Genomic DNA, 13,188 nt, shown 5'->3' with positions numbered 1-13,188 from the left:
AGTAACTTCATAACCTTTATAGAGACTTGAGTTCGAGTTTTACGGGAAGCATATTTGGGGCAAGGATATGAATAACTTTTGAACCCTCCGTTAACTAACACCCCGCTACCCCGTTGATATATCTTAGACAAAAAAAAAAAAAAAACTTTATAACGTAACCTCAAATTTAACCAAGTGAGTATGAGAAAACAAATAAATTTTTGTCCTCAATAAGGTCGTATGTGTCACGGAGCCTAGACATTATAAATCTTGAGACCGCTAAAGGATTTTTTCCGATTATTAACTTTAAAGTCCCGAAATTAGTTGACATGCGCGCAAACTCACCGACCTCCGGTTATATATATGGAAAAAAAAGAAAATGTATCTTTTCAAGAATTGAAGTGAGATATTGACATTTGTGGTAGTCAAATAGCGGATTGTCTATTCAATTTTCAAGACACCACCAGATCTTTTGCGTCTTCTCTCTCTCTCTAAAATGTTCCAACTTGCCGCTGCTGATACTGTAGGCGGCAACTACACCCGTTTACGCCTCTCTCTCTCTCTCTCTCTCTCTCTCACACACACACACACACACACTTTTGACTCTTTCGATTCGTTAATGGCGGCTCTTTCCCTTCCCTTCTCATTTTCTCTACTCAGGTACGTCGCTTTCTTCATACACATACGTTAAATAAATATAGGAGAATGAAATAGTATAGTTTGTTCTGTATAGTTATGGAATTTCGGAATGTTTGTTTGTTGTCAAGTTGAATTGCACACCATTTCGCCGTTATCTCGGTGAAACCCTAAAATTAGTGGAGGTATTTCAGTTTTTGTTTCGTTCTCGAATTATCGATTTCATTCCTCATTACGTTCCAACTTTTGCTGTTAACGAGCCGTTACAACTTCCCTAATGTTTTAACGAAACGTATTTATCTATCGGTGTTTGTCAATTTATGTATGCATCTTGCCCCGGCTTTAATTGAGCCCCACTAGTGACGGTGGGAATGGTACTAGATAGGGCTGCAAACGAGCCGGGCCGAGCTTTGTTGTGTTCAAGCTCGGCTCAGCTGTAAATGAGTCGAGCCCTTAACCAGCTGACGGCCAAGCCCGATTCATTTACTAAATGAGCCTCTATAAACGAGCCAAGCCCACTTTTTTCCAAGCCGAGCCGACTTTTGGAGTGTTAAGTTCGACTTTTTTACTAAACGAGCCCAAAACTCGAGCTCGAGCTCGGCTTGTTTACTAAATGAGCCTCTGTAAACGAGCCCTCCAGCTGCTTGCGATAAGCTCGTTTTGTTTGCAGTCCTAGTCCCAAATTAGTCGAGGTATGAGTAAGCTGGCCCGAACAATGGAGTTATCAAAAAAAGTTTAAAGTTTATGCATCTGTATTTCTATGAGGAAATAATTACGAAATTCAACGTATGCAAATGGGGTTTGTGGTTTCTAGATTAGCTAACATTGTGTAATTATGTTTAATTTTTGTGGGTTTTGAGAGTGTTAAATCTTAGGAGTTGGTTTTGACATGGATTGTAGGTTCTAGTAAAACCTCAGCAGGGTTTTGAGGGTGAGTGATGGAAGAGCCGGGGCATCTGAAACGGGCATTGATAGATACTACGGCGGGGGCAATCTCTGGTGGAATATCGCGTACAGTAACGTCTCCGCTGGACGTTATTAAGATTCGATTCCAGGTACCTTTCCAAATGCAATTTAGGAGAGAATCTCAATGTCTTTATTGACTTTAACTTAATTATGGAATCGGCTTTAACTACACATTCTCCATTTGCATAGATTTGTTATGCGTTCCGTGGAAATCAACTAGAATTGCACTGTGATATCTAATTTATTGATAAAGGAATGTAGCTAACTTACAGAAATTGAAGTTGGTAAACCATCGGAAGAATTTTTTTTGAACTTGGTAAAACAAAGGAGAGGACAAGAAGTCCACTAGATGGGGAAAAAGTCAAAAGAGGGAAGCTAGATGAAGTCTCAAACTAGAAATTTGGTCATACATTGTTTTCAAATCTCTAGAGACAAATGAAGTGGAATTCTGTTAAATGGAGGAGAAACGGAAGCCAAAAGATGACAAATGACGAACTCTATTCCATAAGTCCTCAATCGAACCTGTCATGCGTTCCGCTCCAACCTAACAAGACAAGAAAGTGAGTGTTACAAGGTCTCATAGTGCTCTCACTTTCGTGTCATAACTAATAACCCTAAACTCAATCAAGAGCATTTGTGCGCAAGTAGCCAATGCTGCCCAACAAATATCATAAATCAGGACAACCAATGCCATAGGAATGAAGCCAAGGGGCAGTGCAAGAATAGAAAATGATCCAAAATGATTTTTTGGTCCTCCTACACATAGATGTTTAATTTTAAGAGGCATTGCTTTCCAAATTCAGTTATGGTGATATATCTACTTTCCTTGTTTAATGTGTAGTTGTGCAGCTATGTTGTTTTTCTACAACCAAATGCATTGGGCATTGCCACCATCTATAGAATCAATGAGATGATGTGCCCAAAAAGTGGGGAGTAAATGAATTTCAAATTATTTTTATCTTCGACATTGGGCAAAAATTATCATGTTTCAACTCTATTCATTTGATTGAATGATAGTATTTTGCTAATCATAGATAAAATGTGTTACTGATCTCAAATTAATTGAAAATTTGTCAAGTTCTTTTTAAAGAAAGAACAATTGACATTCCTAAACTCCATGTTCATGTTCATGTTCATCATCATCTCTCTCTTCCCTTTGGTGCACATGCAAGTGCAAGCGCCTATGTGGGTTTGTATAATTGTATGCATGTGCATTAGAAGTACATGGAAATGCATATCCACATCTGAAACTTATATGCTGGACTAGAAAATCCTTGTTTGGGATCTATTGCAGGTTCAAATAGAACCAACTACTTCCTGGGCTTTGCTTCATAAGGATGCGTATAGACAATCCAAATATACTGGGATGTTACAAGCAACTAAGGACATCTTTAGAGAGGAAGGATTGCGGGTAATTATATCTTCATTTCTAGATTTGGAACTATTGTTTTATGTTGCCATTACATATAGTTGTATGATGCTACTTTTAGGTTAGTTGATTTTCCTCCACCAATTGCTTGACGAACGATATTCATAATGAATTTCTCATTATTCAGCTTACAACCATAGAGGTACCATATCATTGGGCAATCAGATTTAATAAATGAACTGGGACTTTCCTCACTGGATATAAATGACTGGATACAAATGTAGAGCAATAAGGCTCTTGTGACAAGACTAAACTTTTTAGTGTATGCTCCTTTTGAAAACTTCTTGTTTTTTTGTTCTTCCCTTTTGGGATCTTTAACATGAGGAGATGTCCCATGACTCCCATTGGGTTTTATTACTTGTTGTAGCCAACACAGTATGCTAAGTAAGATGTAGCAACTCTTTGGTGACTTCTGTTCACTTATAGTTTGGCTGGGCTGTCTACTATGAGAAAATCGGTATTTTATTTTGATTATGTCCAATAAGCAGCAATTTTACTCTAATTGATGGCTCATTACAGGGTTTTTGGCGTGGTAATGTCCCAGCACTCCTCATGTATATGCCCTACACTGCCATACAGTTTACTGTGTTGCACAAAATCAAGACATTTGCAGCTGGTTCTTCCAGGACAGGTTTGTTTTCAATAACTTAGCTACTCCATCAATATCTTCAGAGATATGACTATATCACTCTTTTGGCATTTTTTTTTGCATGATTAGATGTTACCACATACAATTCTCTATACCTTTCCGTCAGCTTCTGTTCTCGTAAGCTAACCTTGTTGTATCCAGCTAAGTGTGATTGCCCATGTTTGATGTTAATCTTCTGATTATGGCTTGAATGTAGCTTTTAGTTGCTTAAGGAATTATTCTTATTTTTCATGGTTGTGTTCTAAGTATATTGGTATGTGCTGGTCAGTAGGACCAACTAATCGCTTGATGAATTTTCCGTATTAATGCCTAATGAGATTCTAGGCATCATATTTTCAATTTACCATGGAAGCAGGGTGATGGAGATTGTCTGTGTTTGTTTATGGGACTGATTGATATAGACTGTGATGTAAGCTGTTTGACTGCGCAGTATTAACTGCCAAAATTTTCTTGGCAAAAATTAGTTTCTTATTACTAGTCTAATTTTTCTAGTAGTTGTCTCTTAAATGCCATTCCTGGTTTCTGTTTTGCTTTGATGCAGAGGATCACATTCATTTAAGTCCTTATCTTTCCTATTTAAGTGGGGCATTAGCGGCATGTGCAGCTACTGTTGGTTCTTATCCATTTGATCTGCTACGTACTATTTTAGCTTCACAAGGTGAGCCAAAGGTATGTCAAAGGTACATTCAATGACATCATTATGTTGGTGCTCCGAAAGGAAATCCGTATTTTGAAGATATCAGTAATAATCATAATATATTATTTACCTCTGTACCCTTGTGAGTTTTAGTATTTTTTGTAGAGAAAATAACATTCTGAAGATTATATGCTTTTAATTCCTTCCTTAGCTGCTAGTAAAGATATTAATGGCCTCTTAGGTTTTCCGGTGTATAAGTTTTCAGAACAATGTTTCTGTTTTAAGTCAATAAACCCAATTTCAACCCTACCAGAAAAACTTGAGATGAGTCTACACACAATTTAGGTGGTCTTGTACATTGTTTTAGCAAAATTTGGTAAAAAATGTTGCTTTTTCACGGGTTCTACTGTAGTGGAAATTTGTTCCGGACTTCTCAGCTGTTATCTTGAAATAAAAAAATTGGAAGCAAGAGAACTAATAGTGGGCGGTGCATTATTTATGGTAGGTGGTGTGATCTTTGTTGTCACATATGTTGTTTACAAATGCGAATATTACATTTGTCTTCAGCTTTAATACTTGCAGAATCCTTTAGGCGCTTAAATCATCACCTGAAATTGTGAATTTGAAATATAATTTGTGAAAAAGAAAAATAAAACTACCAGAACTGCAATTGAGTTATCAATTTTTAATATAAGCATGTGGGGGGATCCTGCTCATAGGCGTTAACATACAACTCCTATTCCTATTCTTAATAAGGAAGTTAAAGTATTGACTATAGAGTGAATTACGATAAGGTTAGTTAAGCTTAGCATATTGCCTCTTGCTTCATACTTTGTCAAAAGAAAGTATTGCATTATGCATTATGCATCATTCTCATTTGGAAAACTAAATTGGTTTTAACACGAGAAGTAATCCAAGTTATATAAGAAGTGGGAAATCTGGTATCCCTCATGCCTCTATGGAGATTTATCCAAAAAGATACCTGATAGGTTATTAAACAAAGGGACAACTATCCTATATTAGGTGTCAATCAAGGCTCCAAGGCCTGCAAAATAGTTTCAGAAAATTCAATAGTAACAGAAATGACTAATATTTGTGTCTACGTTCAGGTGTATCCAAACATGAGATCTGCGTTGGTTGATATCATTAAAACTCGCGGTTTCCGTGGCCTTTATGCTGGGTTATCACCGACATTGGTTGCGATTATTCCCTATGCTGGCCTGCAGTTTGGGACCTATGATACATTCAAGCGCTGGGCGATGGTAAGCTTTTACTCCTCTTTATAAATCATTCTATTTGGTTTGCTACTTTTGACTTATAGGATGTGTATGATTTTTGTTATTTTGGGTTGGGATATGGAAACTTTGAGCCACGTTTTCTGTATAGCAATGCATTTTAAAACACCCCAAACTCACCTAAAGGTACCACTGACCTCAGGATATGTAACCCTGTCTATTGTCATACTAATCCGACGAGGTGTTATATAATACGTTTTGTGTGGTCTCTCTCTCTCTCTCTCTCTCTCTCTCTCTCTCTCCATCTTTTCTTCTAGGTTATATGTGGATGGATGCTTGCCTATGCATCTATCAAATGATGATTATGGTGGTCTCTCTTTGTAAGGCCTATTACATTTTACTCTGTTCCTTGTAGGACTGGAATCGTTTCAGATCTGGTGGAAGTGTGGCTGATGAATCCCTTCCAAGCTTCCAGCTTTCCATTTGTGGGTTTGCAGCTGGCACTTGTGCTAAAGCTGTCTGTCATCCTCTTGATGTGGTCAAGAAGAGGTTTCAGGTATGGACCTGAATTTTCAAGCTATGTTTTGCCTGCCCATCAGAATGTCATTACGAATGTACAGTTGCTAGATTCCTATTTATCTTTGATTTAAGCATCAGAAGGGTTTAACATGCACGTTTGATACAAGTTATTTTCAGAAAGAACATAAACTTTATTCATTCTGTTTCAATTTCTACTTCCCGTGTTCTTGTCAGAACTTGCAAAAGTTGGTGCATCAGCGTTATGTTATCTGGCTTAGTTCTCTCAGACCCATTCGGTGATTCATTTGTTAAGTTATCCTAGAACTATGATTCATTTGCATTTTACCAGTTTTACCAGACCTTGTTTCATTCCATTGGAGTTTTTGTTTCCGGTGCCTACGTACCCCAATATGGCAATAGGTCTTAATTCGTACAGTATACGATAGTGAGTGTTTCTGGCTTTCTGCTGAATACTTTGTCCATCGCTCAGAACCATGGTTCCTCGAACAGATTTATTATCTGTACTCCCTTCGTCCCAAAATGTTTGGGACGGAGGGAGTATTTTTCTGTGCATATTAGTAGTCCTTATCATCTGTATTCTTCTAGCTTTCAAACACTTCACTGTCGATCCTGAGACTATTTGATGGAGTATTGGTTAAGTTTGCGAATGGGGTAACGCATATGCAAATTAGGTTGGCTACTTATTGCCTACTCCATTGTTGCTCTTCTGCACAAAGTACTTAAGATTACCTATCACAAGAGAGCTCATATTTTGATTTTCCTAGTTTTGTGTTGATAGGCATTTTGAAGAGTTTTATCATCTTTCTATTGTACATTTGAACACAATTTCATCCATCTTATTTTATCAAGATGCTCATGCATTCTTGTAAACTTGCTTAGCCAGACTTTTTGATTTGCAATGTCAGGTTTGTGTTTCTTGGTGCTGAGTTTGTCATTATGGCGGCTGAGATGTGGTATGTTTTCTGTCCCAGGTAGAAGGGCTAGCGAGGCACCCAAGGTACGGAGCTCGAGTGGAGCATCGCGCGTATAAGAACATGTACGATGCGCTTTGTCGGATTTTGCAAAATGAGGGTTGGGCTGGCCTCTACAAGGGCATTGTCCCGTCTATCGTCAAAGCAGCACCTACTAGTGCTGTTACGTTTGTTGCTTATGAGTTTACATCAGATTGGTTGGAGTCCATCTTGACTTGAAGCTGAAGCTTATATGATCCTCTCTTTTTTGGCACATTTGATCTTGTTCTTTTTCTTTTTCTTCTTGGTTGATCCTTTTGGATTCATTTACATTCTTTTAACCCTTGTATGTTAGGAGCCTCAGAGAGAGAAAGGGGTACTTGTACTACAGTAGTTTTTTTAGTCATTTTTTATAGACCATAGTTCTATAAATTTTGTAGCAGTAGCAAATAGTTGGAGATGAAAATTAGGGGTCAAAGACACTGCCGAATGCAACTCTTTCTGAATTTGGTTTATATAATGGTTAATATTATGGTTCTCTCTCTCTCTCTCTCTCTCTCTCTCTCTCTCTCTCTCTATGTTAATAATACTTTCTGCTACGCTACCTCCCAGCTTCATCAAAATGCAATTGGTTGATTCAACAGTTTATTAGGCCGCGTCTGGATAATGAATTTGGTGGAGCATTCTGTCTGGGTAAGAAGACGAAATAAACAGCTTATTGAATTCAGATTTTTAATATTCTTCTTTCCCTTTAGACATCTTTCCACAAGTTTATTATCCGAACACAGTTTCTACTGTAAATGGTTCATGCTCTACGAATCGAAAAATTATTCGATCCTTCTAGGGCACATGGTCGGTTGGCATGCAGAGCCATGATCACTACACAACCACGCAGAGTCATGATCGCTACACAACCACAGCCATGATCACTACACAACCACGCAGAGCCAATAATCACTACAAAATCATGCAGAATCCGTAATCACATATGACCATGTCCCAGGACCACGGAATAATTGCTCAAACGGCAAAAATTATTGCAAAAGCACCAAATAAGCCAACTTCTTTATCTTATAAACCATGTAGAACGTTTTGTCAATTATTGGTTACAATAGGAATTCCCAAAAGATTTAACTCATGAACGCTTAACCATCGGACTCTGCTCGATCAAAATTTTTGTGACCGATTCGAACAATAGACGGTCTTGAATTTCGATACACAATTTCTGTTGAGAATGAGAAATAATCGGAAAGGTTGAAAACAAGAGATAGTCACTGATCATCTCTCTTTCTACTGCTGTCCTCTGGTGGCAAGGACACCGATTGGAGAATCTTTTGGATCTGCGCGACATCAACTCGGAATTTCTCGGCAATCTGGTGGACATCCATGGGCCCACTGTGATCATCGGCCTTGCCGTGATGCAAGAGAATGATGTGTCGTAGCTGTGCAACGTTTAGGGTCCCTGGGGGAACAGGCCTTTCCTCGTATCTGCCGGAATCTACCGTTGTATTTCTCAGTTTCGGCATGGGCCTTTTATACTTATCCACCACTGACGCCTGTGACAGAAAACCCAGAGTTAAACAATTGAAAGCAAAAGATGGGGCGGGCCAACTAAACCAAGGCGCTTCACTTGTAGCATGTCCTAAATGCATACTGTTATGCTAGGATTATTCTGGGTTTAAAGAGAAAATCCAGGTATTCTTTGTTCTCCAACTCGTTTTCAGTATCTGCTACCAGACATTTGTATTCTAAAATGAGTGCCAAAACGTACTACTTCCTCGTTGCGGAGCAGGGCAGGATGGACGAGAAAAGCGGCGAGAAGAAGACAGAGGAATTCTACAAAATGATGTTCACTGAGGAACCTGAAATTTCAGTGCACATATAGCTAGCAAATGTGCAGTCCTCAACTCCTGCATAATAGTACATGGAAAATGCCTACCACAATTCACCGGGTGATGGATGTGTATGTTGAATACGTGAAAATTGCATTGAAATACGTCCAACTTCGTTGAGAAGAGGAAAAAGTGCATAGAACTTCTATAAACATTTGGTCAATATTTGCCACTTGACCACCACCCAATGAGTGTTTGTTAGCAATGGTCGTTTATGGCTTTATGCAAAATCACAAGAAGAGTCGGCACATAAGTAGTAAGTGAACGAAATGCAGCATGCATCTATGCCACCTACGTTGCTAAAAGAAGGCGAGGAAGTTGCACCTAATTAGGCTCCATATCGCACCGAACAACATACACACCGAGAGTCAACAAATCAAGAAGTTTGGTGTGCTTAACTTTTACTCTTAAGAAGTCCAAGTTGTGGAATCCACTCCTACTTGAAGTAAAAAATATGAAAGCCGTTTAAGCTTCCATTGGCCCAATGAAAAGAAGAGGCCCAAGTAAGAAATGCACAAGTGTAGAACTACACATGTTTGGACGAAACACTCTACCTAGAGCCATAAAGTCATCATGGAAATTCTAGAATGCCTTTCTAGAATAGATGCTGATGAAGGCGTGTCTCTAGTTTTCCAAGCTTTCACAATAGTTGAAGCACAGCAACACCGGGAAATCACATTACATATATCAACACTCAACAGTACTTGCTAAAGGAAGTTAAAGAAGAAAGAATAACAGCTTCCATTAACTCACCTCCCCCATCTCAAGTTTCCCTCCAGGTTTGGATTTAATTCTACCCACCATTTGATTAAGCATAACATCATACTGCGGATCCCTTTCTTCAAGCATGTTTTCTGCATTAATTCTTGGCTCAACCTCTACAGAAAAGGGGAAAAAGAGAACCCATCAGTTTAAGATGATAAGTGATGAAGAAAAATTTGAGGAATAAAAAACAGATAACATGGAGTGTGCCTACACATTCTAATCGATAATTGCGTTCAAGAAAAGGCCAAAGAACACGATATGTTCCATCACAGGCACACTTAAGGTGTACGCGTATTGAGTTCTGAATTTTTTGTACAACGAGCATATTCCCTCCAATTTTCTTTTGTGAGGTTGGGTTGACCACAACATGTGCATAGTTTAAGAAAGGCCAAGAACAGAATGCTACTTAGTTAAGCATTAAGCGTTCATCCAAAATGATCTCCATCAAACTCGGCATTGGTAATGCAACTTCCTAAGGAGTGAGAGATGTATTTGAACAGTGGATAAGGGATGAGTAACATATGACTTCCACAATTTCACATATGAAATTAGACTGCTTCAAATGACAAGTAAGACGCATAAAGTGAATGAAGCATAACATATAATTAATATAAGAAAGTGAGTTGTCACCCATGAGAGGCATGGAAATGAACATTCTAGCCCTGGATTGCGAAAAGTAAACCCATCCCCACTTAACTGGACCTTCAATTCGTAAAAGAAGACCCAAAACCACTCTTTTGTGAAGTACCGATTCTTTACCATTGCAAATAGTTATAAAACAAGGATATCAAACAGGAAACATAAAAAAATAAAATGTGTTACGACTCGTCTAAATGTATGCAATTATCCGTGTCCAACACTTAGAAAATTGGGTTAGGGTGTGGGATATGTGGCCGACACCAATAACCAACCGACACACTTGCAACCTCTAACTCCCATGATACATGAAAAACACGAAGCCCACACAGCAAAAAGCTGAAAAAGTAACATTTCTAACAGCAGGTATCAGAAATCCCATTTTTTGGTAATTCGTATGCAAGGCAGGTATCGTGGGGTCCGCAGAGCCCATACCCACCCAAAACAATATTTTGAGCACAGTTCAGTTTCATAAGATATTGATTTAAAAAACATAAATTCCAAGCGAAAAAGAAAGCTATGAACAATCTACACTTTAAGCACACTATAGTATAGTGAATACTTGTTATCCCTGACAATAATACTTATAAGTGTCATGATACAATCAATAATATCTCAACATTAATTGTCCAATTTATCAAAACCATTCTATAGAGACTCGAATGACTGAATTTAACTTTGAAAAAGCATTCTACGAAAATTTCTTTCTCATACTTCTGCCCGTCGAGTAACTCAAGTTCAATTCATGGCTCTGCCCATGATCCCATGCCATTTCAAGAACATTTCTAAATAACTGTACCATAGAGAAGTCTTTATATACAAACCCACACCATATACTTCTCAAATAACTGTTCAGTGTCCCCGTACCAATACCTAGCTTTTGGACACATATTCCTGTATTTCAAGACTGAAGTTTAAGAAGTTCTGCCTCTTGAATACTCCATGTAACACAAATTACGAGTCTTCAAGGACTGAAATGGCTCATAGTCCAAATTGAATTCACAGTGTGTAAGCGTTGTTGGTTATATATTGTGCAATAAATAGAACAGCCTTTGTAATGCTTGGAAAAAAAAATCTTTGTCATTCCCATGCGATTTCAAGAACATTTCTGCATAAATGTATCAAAAATACTCCAAGTTTTATATAAAATCCTAGATGATATTCTTTTCAAGTAACTGTTCAGAGTCCCCATACCAATACCTAGCTTCAGGACACATATTTCAGTATTTTAAGATTGAAGTATAAGGAGGCCAGCCTGATTCTTGAACATCAATGCAACCCAAATTTTAAGTCTTCACGTATAGAAATGGCTCATAATCCAACGATCCTACAAAAATTTAACTTCAAAAAATCATCCTACAAAAATTTCTCTCTCATAGTTTGGCCCTTCAAGTTCGATTTGCGTTTCTCCCCATGATCCCATGTGATTTCAATTTTCAAGAACCTTTCTAAACAAACGTATATACAAGTCTTCTACATAAACTCCGGAAAAAAAATACTATGAAATAAACTGTCCAATGTCCCCATACCAATACCTAACTTTTAGACACATACTTTCAGTTAGGGGTGCAAATGAGCCGAGCTTTGTCATGTTCGAGCTCAGCTCATTCACAAGGAGCCGAGCCCTTAACGAGGCTAATTTACCTAACGAACCTCTTTAAACAAGCCGAGCTTAGAGAAACGAGCCGAGCTTTTGCTAGCCGAGCCGAGCTTTTGAGTTTCGAGCTCGGCTTGTTTAGTAAACTAGCCTAAAACTCGACCTCCAGTTCGGCTCGATTACTAAACGAGTAGAGCCGAGCCTAGCCTTGCCTTAACAAGCCAAGCCACGAGCAGCTCAGTTTGTTCGCAGCCCTACTGGAGTATTCTAAGATTGAATATCAATGCAACACAAATTTTGAGTCTTCGCGCACTTAAATGGGTCATAATCCAATTTGAATTCACAGTATGTAAGCCTTATTAATATTGTACCAGAAAAGATAGACAGGCTGTCTATCAAATCGTTCATTTGTTAGCCCTAAATTTTGAAACTGAGCTGAAAGAACACTCACCGGAACCTGGACCAACAGTTTCTCCGGTGAACTTGTCGGACGGAGCCACCGCCGGCCGGCTATCAACGGCCTTCTTCACTGAAGAAGGAGAAGAAGAAGACGACAGTGGATCGAGACTCGTACTTCGTATTCTTCCAGATGCTCGACGAAATGCTTGCCCCATTCCCCTCCCTCTCTCTCTCTCTCTAGAATTCGTTTCCACTCTCTCTCTCTCTGTATATGTGTGTATATATATATATCTCTCTCTCTCTCTCTCTCTCTCTCTCTCTCTCTCTCTCCCCCTAAAACATCAAACTATAAGAGCTTCAGACCAGTGAAGTTTTCTCATCAATGGAAAAAGTTAACCGGAGGAACCCTACTAGAGAATCAATTGGGTTGAAGACGGAGCGTCCACGTGGCGGTGCATTGTGCTGACACGTAGGGCCGTAGGGGTTCTTTGTGCACTTTTTTTGGGTCTAGGTTGGTTGGGGTAGGACCGTAGGAGTTTGATAATTGATGGCATTTATACCTCTACAAATTTGAGGCAATATCAATCAAAGGCCAGACATTTGAAACAAAAAAGTCTTAAAAAACCCAACTCCACACACAATTGCGTTCGGAACCGTTTGACACAATTATGTTGGTAACATTGCTAGACAGATGTCACTTGAGCCCCATATAGTACTCGGCTCTGCCATTGTTTTATACCATTGTTTTATACCAAGATGTCTATATGAATTTACATGCACTTCAATTAATTTTGAAATCTTGAAATTAACGAGGAGTCAAACCTCTCGTAGCCTCAAGGTTTGAAATTATAGGCTTTTATGGAATTCAAGCTTGTGAC

At 38.6% G+C, this 13,188-nt stretch overlaps 2 protein-coding genes across 3 annotated transcripts; one reads left to right on the top strand and one right to left on the bottom strand.

Moving 5' to 3' along the window:
* Nucleotides 1–423: 423 nt before the first annotated feature.
* LOC131322115 (mitochondrial thiamine diphosphate carrier 2-like) lies at nucleotides 424–7,561 on the top strand. Of its 2 annotated transcripts, XM_058353269.1 has the most exons (8): nucleotides 424–639; nucleotides 1,516–1,670; nucleotides 2,876–2,992; nucleotides 3,530–3,641; nucleotides 4,201–4,328; nucleotides 5,406–5,558; nucleotides 5,947–6,087; nucleotides 7,043–7,561. In XM_058353269.1, the coding sequence occupies exons 2-8, from the start codon at nucleotides 1,554–1,556 to the stop codon at nucleotides 7,259–7,261; spliced, it is 987 nt and encodes a 328-aa protein (XP_058209252.1). In that variant the 5' UTR covers nucleotides 424–639; nucleotides 1,516–1,553; the 3' UTR covers nucleotides 7,262–7,561. The 2 variants fall into 2 exon arrangements, with proteins under 2 accessions (XP_058209252.1, XP_058209253.1); XM_058353270.1 differs by lacking the exon at nucleotides 1,516–1,670 and having other exon boundaries at nucleotides 456–639.
* Nucleotides 7,562–8,074: 513 nt separating this feature from the next.
* On the bottom strand, nucleotides 8,075–12,893 carry LOC131322116 (uncharacterized). The gene is made up of 3 exons (XM_058353271.1): nucleotides 12,363–12,893; nucleotides 9,667–9,791; nucleotides 8,075–8,577 (listed from the first exon to the last, which is right to left on the bottom strand). Exons 1-3 carry the CDS (start codon nucleotides 12,523–12,525, stop codon nucleotides 8,293–8,295), a joined length of 573 nt encoding a protein of 190 aa, XP_058209254.1. The 5' UTR covers nucleotides 12,526–12,893; the 3' UTR covers nucleotides 8,075–8,292.
* Nucleotides 12,894–13,188: the final 295 nt, after the last annotated feature.

This window comes from Rhododendron vialii, chromosome 4a (genome assembly GCF_030253575.1).
Source record: "Rhododendron vialii isolate Sample 1 chromosome 4a, ASM3025357v1".
NCBI classification, from domain to species: domain Eukaryota; kingdom Viridiplantae; phylum Streptophyta; class Magnoliopsida; order Ericales; family Ericaceae; genus Rhododendron; species Rhododendron vialii.
The sequence above is the reverse complement of the archived record's forward strand: the minus strand, read 5'-3'. Positions and strand labels throughout refer to the sequence as shown.